The sequence below is a fragment of the Capra hircus genome, chromosome 11, assembly GCF_001704415.2.
Source record: "Capra hircus breed San Clemente chromosome 11, ASM170441v1, whole genome shotgun sequence".
Taxonomy (NCBI): Eukaryota; Metazoa; Chordata; class Mammalia; order Artiodactyla; family Bovidae; genus Capra; species Capra hircus.
In genome coordinates, this window is record NC_030818.1 from 63104652 (window position 1) to 63116813 (window position 12162).

The 12162-nt window shown below is 45.5% G+C and overlaps 1 protein-coding gene across 1 annotated transcript in view; it reads left to right on the top strand.

The window, feature by feature from the left end:
- Nucleotides 8858-12162, top strand: part of SLC1A4 (solute carrier family 1 member 4) — a 28284-nt gene continuing 24979 nt past the window's right edge. Inside the window, 1 exon segment of the mRNA XM_018055426.1 lies at nt 8858-9694. Within this exon segment, the coding sequence (XP_017910915.1) occupies nt 9168-9694 (527 nt within the window). The 5' untranslated portion in view covers nt 8858-9167.

Consider the following 12162-nt stretch of genomic DNA (forward strand, 5'->3'; position numbering starts at 1 on the left):
TCAAAGAAAAAAATCTTGTTTTGGTATAAACAAATTACTGAGTTACTAGTTTCTCCAAATGTCATATCATTTCTTATCAATTTTACATATTAAAAAAGTATGTACCCACATTCATAAAAACCTATGTACTTAAATATCAATATAACATTAATGGACACTATTACTTACTAGTATCCATATGTATTTTACTCAGAGTCTGACCTAGGCTGGAATTACATTCCCTTCTACTCTCTTTCTCTTTTATTGTGGCAAAATATACATAATATAAAATTTACCATCGTAACCATTTTTAAGCGTACACTTCAACAGTGTTAGGTATATTCACACTGTTGTGCAACCAACCTCCAGAAATCTTTTCATCTTGCAAAACCGAAACTCTACTCACCAAACAATAATTCACAATCCTCCCCTGGTCCCAGCCCCTGGCAGCCACCCTCCTACTTTCTGTCTCTCCAGATTTGCCACTCCAGCTACTTCATGTAGGTGGAAGCATAACAGTATTTGTCCTTTCGTGACTGGCGTATTTCACTTAGCAGAATGTCTACAGTGTTCATCCACGTTGTAGCACAGATCAGATTGTCCTTCCTTTTCAAGGCTTTTAAATATTCTGTTACATATGTATGTATACATACACATACACCACATTTTGTTTATCTATTCCTTTGTCAGAGGACATGGGTCACTTCCCCTTTGGCTATTGTGTGCAGTCCTGCTGCGAACACGGTTGTATGTTTCCCTTCTGTCTCATAATCCTTCCGTACACTTTCCTTCTATAAGAGTGATTCTTAACCATGTCTGACCTAGCACTTTCTCTCACTCTAAAATGAAGTTCATAAGCAATTTAGCCTGTCTACTGTACAGTTTCAGGAAAATCAGTACAATAAAATATTCCATTGAGTAAATACCTTAGAACAATCATACAGGGCACATAGCAAAATCATCAAATGTTTTTGCATGTTGCTCACGGTGACCACAGCCACAAATGTACAATGTGTCAGGAGCATTGTATTGGTGATTTGAATAGCACAAATAGTGTTGCTTGGTGGCATGACTTCCTAATGTGAGTAACCAACACAGTAAAGTTTGAAGCAAAGCAGTCGGTTTTCAATGTCATGGCAATTGTAACCTTAGAAATACAGTGCATATTTGTGCTGGGCAAAATATACTTTTTTAAAAAAACATTTTTATTTGGCTGCTCTTGGTCTTAGTTGTGGGATCTTCCATTTTTGTTGCAGCATGCAGCATCTTTAGCTGTGGCATATGAATTCTTGGATGCAGCATGTGGGATCTAGTTTCCTGACCGGGATTGAATCCGAGCCCTCTGCATCAGGAGTGTGGAGTTTTAGCCACCGAACCACCAGGGAAGTCCCCTAATACTTGATGTTTCTGTGTAAAACAGAATTAGGTTCTTGGCTCAGATCATTTAAAACAGATTATTCCCCCATAGGGCATCAAAAATTAGTGAACATGTGGGATGCTTTGTCATGCAGGATGGTCCAGGGAATTGCAAGACATCTAGCTTCTTTGGCCTGTGCCCACTAAATGCCAGTAGTACCTCCTCAGTCATGACACCGGTCAAGCAATGCCCCCAGACATTTCCAAAATGCCCTCTAGGACGCAGTACCTCCCACATTAAGAACTGCTGTTCTGTAAGTCAGTAGTCTCCCTGCCTCTGTCGCTTAAGTCCTAACCAACAAAGCTGTGTAACCGTGGCAAGCATGAGGAAAAAACTCTGCAGACTTATTAATCTAATTGGCTAACTAGTGTGCTCTGAAACCCACTGCCAAGTGTATGCCAAGGCCATGCATCCCAAAGGTTGCTCCAGCCAATGGCTGAGTACAGTGGGATATGAAGGCCAACTTGTTCCTAGAAAGCTTGAGATGCCTCTGACTGCTGACTTCACCTTGAGGTTCCCCAGGAGCTTCTCTGACTTTTCTTGGCTGCATGACAGGCTAGGATGTTTCCATCCAAGCTGCTCCCCTCTTTCCTTCACTTGGGGTCAGACTCTCATCACCCTCTGACAGCTCGGCTACTTCTGCTCCTTCTCTATTTTCTTTCCTAAATGTCTCCCTAGTAAAATCTTTGTACATTTTGTCCTATCTTGGCATGTGCTTCTTAGTGGACTTGGAGTCACATAGTAACAAAAAACCATAAGCCTCCATGACACACAACACTAGGTGTTTATGGCTCCTGTTTCTGGGGGCTGCTGACTAGACAGCTCATTGACCTTGGCTGGGTTTGTTCCTGTATCAGGGTTGACTGGCCAGTAGCTGATCAAGGGTCACTTCCTCTATGATGACTGGGGACTCAGCTGGACTCCACATATCTCTCACCCTCCAGTAGGCTAGGCCCAGTGTGTTCTGATGGCAATGGTGCAAGCACAAGGAAAAAGCCCAACGTATAAACCTATTTCAAATTTGTGCTTACCTAGGATCAGCTATGGGTTTCCCAGGTGGCTCAGTGGTAAAGAATCTATTGCCCAATGCAGGAGACTTGGGTTTGACCCCTGGGTCAAGAAGAGGCCCTGAAGCAGGAAATAGCAACCCATTCCAGTATTCTTGCCCAGAAAATCCCATGGACAGAAGAACCTGGTGGCCTACAGTCCATAGGGTCGCAAAGAGTTGGACATGACTTAGCAACTTAACAAAAAACAAAAGCAAAGGATAAATTATACCCACTGGCTAAGGAAAATCATATAGTTGACCCCAGATGGAATCAGAGGACCCTGAAAAGCAATATGACAAAGGGTCGGGATTCAAGGAAAGGTGAAGAATGGGACTATTTTTAATAATCTACCACAATGTCCATGCATTTTCGTTATTAGTGAACTACCAATCGAGTTTTTAAAAAATTATAACTGCATCATTGTAGAACCACTTATTGACAGAGAGGAAGTCTGAGTACTTACCAAAAGACTCTGAATTATCCACACAAGGTTATTTAAACTAGAAAATATTTCCTGTACATTCATTGTCGAGTTGAAATCATTTTCTCCTCCCTGCAATGACCCAGGGCTGTGACTGCCCGTGACAAAGATTAGATCAGATATAGATAGCAAATAACTGACATTTTTTTGTAATTCAGAGTGATTTATTAAATTTTCAAACCTCTTCCACACAAAAATAGAGATGGTTAGACAGTATTATTTTAAAAATAAATTTGAATAATTCAAAATTATATCTATGGTAATATCACTTACTTGTATTTTTTCTTGAGTGGGAAAACCTGTTGTGTTACAGGTCAGTAGCCAGGAATTACCTCTAAGCCTAGGTGTACCTGTGGCTGTGGGCATTGTGTATAAGCATCATTTTTCACGTGTGTTGTAGCAGAGAATGAGTGGAGAACCAGAGTGACTTCTCTGCCCTGAGCTCCTGTAACCCATACCTTCCTACTAAGGTTGCTCAATCTGTGTACAAGAAAATCAAGAATGGAGCCTTCCCTTTCCATCATTTATTCTCTCTTGTTAAAAAAACCAACAAATTAATGTTTTGTAATTTTGAAAAAATTACCTCCTATACTACAGTGCTCTCTTTATATTTACACATTTCCCCTTTACCAAGCCATTCAAGCATGGTGTGCAGGCACCATGACACTTCACCCCTAAACAATTCTCCATCTTTTCCCAAGAATGAGTTCATTGTCCTGTTTACTGAGGATGCCGTTGTCACACCTAGGAAACACAACATTAAGTCCAACATTCCATTCACATGAATTTTGCCTAATTGTATCAAAATCATGCTTTAGTTTTCTTTTAATCCAGATCCCATTGCATTTAGTTATTTTTATTATTTTTTTTTTTTGCATTTAGTTGTTATATATCATTAATCTGTTAACAGGAAGAATAAAAAATAGATGTCTGGGTCATACCCTAAGGCTACAGAAACAAAATTTCCAGGGTTAGATCCCAGGAATCTTGAAAAAATAAAAACTCTTTCTGAAAGAAAAAAAAAAAAGAAAATTCTCTCTGGATGACTGATGAGAGTCAAGCTTAGGAATCACTGAGTTCTATTTGGAAGGTTAATTATCTTTTCAGCTGTCCGTGGCTGTTTTCCCAAACAGACTTCAGTGAATTCTTGTTCCAGGAGTAATAAACTGTTGGGAGAACTATACCCCATTACTATTGATATCCATCTCTTCTCTTCCCTAACCATTGCCCCTCTCCTCAAATCCCACCTGTTTCTCACCTCTTAACATTATGCTCACAACTTGAGTGGCAGGTTTTGAAAGCCTAGCCCTAGACTTTATCTTAGACTTCTCTTTAATTCCAAATTCTGTTAATTCATTGCCCTTACACGTACTTTTAATCGAATAATCTAGCATGGGAGTAAAGGGCTGTGGAAGGGAAGGATTGGCTTGTTGCAAGGCAGATTCCTAGGTCTTCCTCTGGACACAGGAGTATGCATTTTAATCAGCTCCCTAGATGGTCCATACTCCCTTTTTTGTGCTTCACCGTATGGGCCATTTAGAGTGATTTACTCTTGGTAAGAAACTTTTAAACCTCTGCTTATGTCGCTGAATTAAACCTCCATTCTTAGAACCCTTGTCCACAAAACACAGACACCAAATGAATTTACCTCCCCATCTTTTAACTCATCTCTTTCAATGCTCCTATTTCACCAGTTCTATTCACAGAGTCTTAGCTTTTCTCTAAAACCATAGAAACAAGCATCTCATTTCTGCTCTCCCTGCCTTTTACGCCTACTCTGACCAAATTCCCTTTTAGTGTTGACTCAAATTGTTTATCTGAGTCTGTGCCTGACCTTTTGGTTCTAGGGACATCTTTATGGCCCCCTTCCCCTCACGACCCCCCTTTTTTTTCCTTTTTGGTGGGTAGAGATCATGTAGAGGGGAGCCCAGAGGAATGATTACAGGTTGAGAAGTGACCCGCACTTTGATTCCAGTATGCCACTTTGAACTAAGTTGTTCATCATGGGAGAAAAAGAAATTATTTACTATTTTGTTTTTTCAACTTGCTTGCTCTGTTTGTTAGGTAATCTGATCTATTCGAAAAGCAAATATTCTATTTTTGAAAATCACATTAGATTTTCCACAAAGCTATATTTTGCTACCGTAGAAAGAATTACACAGAAATTTAACCTTTTCAATATGGTTGTTAAAATATCTGGTGTCTCTTAGTAAATGAAAAGGAGCCCTCTAGAACCCAAATTTGCCTGTGATGAAGGATACAACTTTCCTTTTTCATTCCATCCAGTAGAAAATAATTCCTGCCAGATGATGTGATTCTAGTGATGCCACTAGCAATTTTAGTGAAACAATGTGGAAGATATGATGCTGTTATCAGATACAAAGTAAATATTTCTGTTTATCAATTTCTATCAATTTATAATAAGTATTCATTTATTTAAAATACTTATGATTAGTTATTTTTATTTGGTTGCGTCAGGTCTTAGCTGCGGCATGCACAGTCTTCAACGTGCAATATGGGGTCTTTAGTTGCAGCATGTGAACTCTTAGTTGCAGCATATGGAATCTAGTTCCCTGACCAGGGATTGAACCCAGGCCCCCTGCATTGGAAGTGTGGAGTCTTAGTCACTGGACCACCAGGGAAATCCCTCTATTGATTTATTATACTAAATCCCTATAAGGGGGAGGAATGAAAAATTATGAAGAGGGACTTCCCTGTTGGTCCAGTGGCTAAGACTTCACACTCCCAATGCAGGGAAACCAAGTTCGAGCCCTGGTTGGGGAACTAGATCCCATATGCCATAACTAAGGATTCAGCATGCTGCAACTAAGACCCAGCACAGCCAAATGAGTAAATAAAATAAATTTTAAAAGACTATGAAGAGACAAAATAAATGTAATAGGTGAACAAATGGAGGGGATTTTAAAAAGAAGTAAGGAGAGAAAAAGAAGGCAGAAAGTGAAACCCTTTATCAGCTGTTGGGGGACATGAGGGGACACCTGTTTCTCGGTTTACTTAATTTGTAGGCAGTGCTACTGCTAGGCAGCCAGTCTTTGTAGGAAGTCCCAACAGACCAGTTCCTCTTTAAAGGGAGCTTTTGCTAGTTAAATGACAGATGCATGTGGCACCACATAAGGCACCCACAAACACTGCTCTCTCACTCAGCACCACAGCTATACTCAAGGAAAGTGCTAACAGTGCAGGGAGCTCCCCATTTCCAATGGAGGGTTAACTATTAACACAGCTGTGAAGTGCATGGGAATAGCCCCCAATGCTATGGGCAGCAGGCAGACTTAGAGCAACAGGCATTAGGAAAGGCTTTGGGAGAGAAGTGGTATCTGAACTGGGACTGGATACAGAAGCCAGAAAATGTGGAAGCAGCAGTCTGATTTTGTTGCATGTACAGAGAGCACAGCAGTAAAGAATCTGCTTGCCAATGTAGGAGATGTGGGTTCAGTCCCTGGGTTGGGAATATCCACTGGAGAAGGAAATGACTAACCACTCCAGTGTTCTTGCCTGGGAAATTGTATGCACAGAGGAACCTGGCAGGCTACAATTCATGGGGGTGCAAACAGTCGGACATGACTGAGCAACTGAGCACGCACTCATAGAGGGCACAAGGCTGGAGAGTGAGCTGAGGCCTGATCATGGTAAGTTTTGAATGTAGGATGGAAAGTATCTTCTTACTTGAGTGGGAGCTCTGAGAGCTTTTGAACAAGAAGTGATCTGAAGGAGTTGCCCTCCAAGATCATTCTTGCCTACTTCTTTGGTAACAGAAACCCCAGTTTTTAACTGGGTTTATGCCTGTGCAAATTAAGATTGCTTTCCTAACTTCTCTTGAAACTAGGTGTGGTCATATAACTAGATTCTGGTGAATGAAACAGAAATGAAATAGTGTGTGCAAATTTTAGGAAGTGTTTTCAGAGGGAGAAGGCTTTGCTCCTTCTTATTTTTTCCTTCTGGATGGAAGCCCAACCAGATCCTAATATGCATATTACTTATTAGGAAGATTGGCCTGGGGCAAGACAAAACGCCTGATGGCTGGAACAGAGTAGCATTGGAGGTGGGAAGACTAATTAGGAGAACACCTCAACAGTGAAGATAAGGAGTGTGGAAATAAGAACTGAGCCAGAATGACAGCTTTGGGAACAGATTGGGAAAGGTAGATGGGCTAAATATTGCGAAAGGAGAGTCTGTGGGACTTGGCAATAGGTCAGGTGAGAGGAGACACCAGGAAGAATCAAAGGTCATTCTGAGGTTTCAAGCAGAGGTGACTGGGAAGTCAAAGATATTGGTAACAGAAATAGGGGGATCAGCAGGATAAGGAGGCATCCTTGAGGAAGGCAACTAGGAGTTCAGTCCTGAGCATATTGAGCTGAGATGCCTGTAAGATATCCAGAGGGAGATGTAAAGCAGGCCATTGGAAATTCATTTCTGCAGCTTGATTTGAGTCAAAATGAAGGGAGGGGCTGGTTGGCAAAATAGAGTGTGTCTATAGTGATTCCTCTTTCTTCAGTGCACATAGAGAAATAAACTTTGCTCTGCAAAACCAGATAAAAATACGTAAGCTCTTCACTTGATTTATACCCCCTCCCTCAAAAGACCCTACAAGCTGTCTGGCTTCAAGCAATGAAATCCTCGATGTCTCAAAATGTGGACAGCTCCTTAAAGTTCTTTACTAAGGCATTATGATTTGCACAGATAGCAGTGCTCACGTGTTCAAAGATGACTCCTTTTCACCAAGAGATCTATCTTCCTCCTTAATTCAGATTAGCCACACATAAGGCTTCCCTTCCACAGATGTCTTAAAAGGACAATTCCTTTCAAAAGCAGAATGAGAGAATATGAAAATCTAATTAATAAATGTTACAGTAAGACGCCTCTGCATAGACTTCTCTCTTATCTGCCATGACCAGAGCAGTTGTTAAAAAAAACTTGAAATAAAAAGGAAACGAATCTAACGTGAACTTTAGGGAAACATCTCAGCAGGCTGGCTGAATCTTTGTGTGCACTACTTTCATGGGATGGCTGGGGACCAGGGGATGGAAAAGGTTAAAAGTCAGTGGCTTGTTTCAGCTGAAGGTACAAGGTAGAAACAAACACAACTGGAAGTGGTGGTGAGAGCTCTGTTTCTTCTCCAAGTTTTGGTCCTCAGCTCACATAACGGGAAGACAGCTGCAGGGCGACCCAGGGCCTATCCCGGTGGCCTCAGGCCAAGCGCTTAGGAGCACGCGAGTGCACGAGGTGGCGGGGTGTAGGGGCTCAATTAAGGACCCCGTTTCACTTACGAATAAAGCTTTGTCAGACCTTTTATTGGGAGGGTGATAAGGCTTTTGCATTTGCCTATCCATCCATCCATCCTTTGTCTCAACGTCAAGGCCTGCGCCGGGGCAAGGCTTTATCGCACGCACAGGACTAGAGGGGGTACTTAACGCAGGAGTAAGATGTGGTGGGAGGACCGCCCAGGATCCCCCCAACCGCGCGAGGCCCCTTCGCAGGAGGGGCGGGTGGCACTGGAGAGACAGTACCACGGTGCCAGCAGCCCCTCCCCCAATCCCCAGGACTAGGAACGCGTCGGCGTTCCACGTTCTCCCCGACCCTCTGGCCGCGAGGGCCCAGACCCCGGCCGGCCCGAGAGGCCCCGGCAGGTGCCAACGAGCCCGGGCCGTCCCTCAGGCCGCGGCCTGCCCCGCGGTCGCCGGGAGCCCGCCTCGGTTAGCGGGGCCTCGGAGGCTGTGCGCGCCGGGACTCGCCAGCTCGCCCCGCGCCCCAGCGGCTTCAGGCGGCGGCCCAGGCGCAGCCGCCCCTCCCCCCGCGCCGGTGGCCTGGAGCCCCGCGCGAGGCGCGCGGCGGCGCCTCTCGGATGCTGATTGGCCGGAGCCGCAGAGGGCGGGGCGGTGGGTGTGAAGGGGGCGGGCCTAAGCCGCTCGGCACTCCGGTTTTTCTCGGCTTCTGCGAGCTCCCTCATTGCATCATCTTGAGCCAGTGGCCGCAGTGAAAGGCTGGGCGCGGCGCGATCCACCCTGGCCGGGGCTCTAGTTCGGTCTCCCGCGTCTGTCCTGGCCCTTCCCGCACCTGCTCCAGCGCCAAGGCCGGAGGACCCCAGCGGGCCGACTCCGAGAACCCGCTAGGGATAGCTAGCGGATCTCGCCTCCTCCAGGGGATCCATTCATTGAGAGCCGAGTCTTTTCCCGGAGCTCGAGTCCCCCGCCTCCTCCAGCTCGAAGCCGCGGACAGCGCTATGGAGAAAAGCAGCGAGACCAACGGCTACCTAGACAGCGCCCAGGAGGGGCCTGCAGCGGGGCCTGGCGAGCCTGGAACCACTGCTAGACGCGCGGGGCGCTGCGCCGGCTTCCTGCGGCGCCACGGGCTCGTGCTGCTCACGGTGTCCGGGGTGGTGGCGGGTGCTGGCCTGGGCGCGGCTTTGCGTGGACTCAAGCTGAATCGCACACAGGTCACCTACCTGGCCTTTCCGGGCGAGATGCTGCTCCGCATGCTGCGTATGATCATCCTGCCGCTGGTGGTCTGCAGCCTGGTGTCGGGCGCCGCCTCCCTCGACGCCAGCTCTCTCGGGCGCCTGGGCGGCATAGCCATTGCCTACTTCGGCCTCACCACGCTAGGAGCCTCGGCTCTCGCGGTCGCTTTGGCGTTCATCATCAAACCTGGATCTGGCTCGCAGACCCTTCAGTCCAGCGACCTGGGTCTGGAGGATTCGGGGCCCCCACCGGTCCCCAAAGAGACAGTGGACTCCTTCCTTGACCTGACCAGGTAATGTCCCCGCGACCTCCACCCCACCTTCCTGAGCCTCAGTGGGAGACGCCAGCTCATTAATGCACTCTAGTTCATATACCCCCATATTCATTTTTAACTGGCTGCTGGTGGCCTTTAACAGTTTTAAATGTCAAAATAACGTCTACAGACTTTGCGTGTTGACCACACCTGTGCAAACGTCAGCCGGGTCTCACCGGGCATTTTCAAGGACCAGGGCTCCATCTTTTAGTAAGACCCGTCCTACCGTTAGATGGGAGTGTGCTAGAGAGAGGTAGAGGTCTCACCTGTACTTCGCTTATACACTTTGGCTGCCCTCTCTAGGGAAAAACATTCCAACCACGCCCCTATATTCTCACCTAATTTTCTCCCCAAGTGGTGCAGAGAAGCTTCTGAGAGCATTGGTTAAATTTTGCCTGTTGGGCCATTCTCCCCCGTAATCTATGGCGTCTGTTTCAGCCCTTTGGCTGGGAAGAAGCTGGCAGTTTTTTGAAGGGCTGTCAGTGGACCCAAGAATAACAAGGCTGGAGTGAGTTATGCAGGGCTCATTCCCCAGAAACATGCCTCTCGCGGGGCTTGGGACAGGTTGCTCTCCACCTGCATAGTCAGGACCACTGTAGAGTATTGTGAGTTTCAAGGGGCTTTATTTGTGGGAAGCTGTGAATTCTAGAGAGGGAGGAGAAAGAAGCATCTTCAGTTAACTTTGCCTGCTTTTGGGGACTCTGAAGTTGCATTTCATCCCTAGAAATGTAGTGTAGTTTTTGTGGATTCGCCAAAGCCTCAGCTTCTTTTGGTTTCTTCGTTAGCCCAGAGTTCACAGATGGGAAAACTGCAACCTAGAGGCATTTACTGATGTGGCCAGGTTCAGTTGAGTGGGGAGAGCCTGGCTGGCTCCCTCTCTAGGTTTTCAATAATTCTGGAATCAGAGCCTTGGACATATGTTTTGTCTTGAGTCACTGAAGCAAAGCCCCTCATTGCTGAGGCTGTGAAAAACAGCAAACACTGGGCAAAGTGACTTGACTTCCTGCTGTTTCCATTTCTCCTTCTGGAAAATGTGATGACTGCCACTTTAGAGAGAGTGTTCATTTAAAGTTATAACAACAAAAAAAAGTCAAAGGCATTTACTTTGGGGAAAAAAAAACCAAAACCCATAACCTCTCTGATAAGGGGGACCAAGAAGTTCTTACCAAAAAAATAGGTGGAGTTGGCCTATTAGAACTTTGATGAGATATAGCCTTTGTCTAGTGTCTGGTAGCTGGTTATTTGGAGTCTTTAGAGATTGTTACGGTTTGAGGACTAACTTTTAGGTGGGTACTGAAAAAGTCTACTGAGGTTGAGAGTAGTGGTCACTTACACTGACCGCTAAGCATCATGGCTTAGCGGTCAGTGTAAGTGCAGACTCTCAGTGGCTCAGGCTGAAAACACAGAAGGGCCAAGTGAGCCTTCATCACGGCTTGTTGGAAGTAGGTAGTGTTTCATGTGCCTTTGACTTATTACCTTCAGTGTATCAGTGAGGGAGCACGATTGTGGGCTTAAAGGAGGCTGTTTTTGCAGGGATTAGCCACGATCTTGAGATTGTGGTGAGGGTTGAATGAGTTGTGTTTATAAAGCTCTAAGAATAGGACTGACCCAGTAATGCTTGCTCTTGTTATAAATGGAGCAAGATTATGAGTGATGATGTTTTTCCAGTTCACATGAGTTAATGGGGATGATTCTCTTTTTATGTGTATGCTAAGTGGCTCAGTCATGTCTGACTCTGTGCAATCCCATGGACTGTAGCTCTCTAGGCTTGTCTGTCCATGAGATTCTCCAGGCAAAGATACTGAAGTGGGTTGCCATTTCCTCCTCCAGGGGATCTTCCCAACCTTGGGATCAAACCCATGTCTCTTAAGTCTCCTGCCTTGGCAGGCACTTTCTTTACCACTAGCACCACCTGTGAAGCCTGGCTCTCTTTTCATACTCTGAAATAAAGAGTGGGTGGGAGGAAAAGGAAGTTTGGGGAGCTCAGGATGACTTGAAGGTAATAGAGCTTTTTGGGTCTATTGGGAACCACGTGGAGCCTGGAGAAAAATCCTGGTGATCAGTGGCTATGTTTTGGACTAACAGAATCAACAATGTGGAACATTTGGGAAATGGAGAAAATCAAAACTAAACACAGAAGAGCCTTCCATTCTGAAATGGGGCAGAAATCCTCACATATCCTCCCCAACATCTGTTTTCTTTTTCCTCTGCATGACATGCGTCTGGTCTCCAAAGTTGACCTCAGGTTTCTTCACCTGTCAATGGAAAGGATTGAGGTAACCTTCCTCTGAGTGCTAATATTTGTGGTTTTCAAATGGAAAACCAGACACTGATGTGCCAAGGAGGCAGGGATCTAAGACACCGTCTGCACTGGCAGCCTGGAAAATGGCCCTGGGCCACTGTCTTACAGAAGTCTACCCATGGCTGCTGAGTGCCTGGTAAAGACA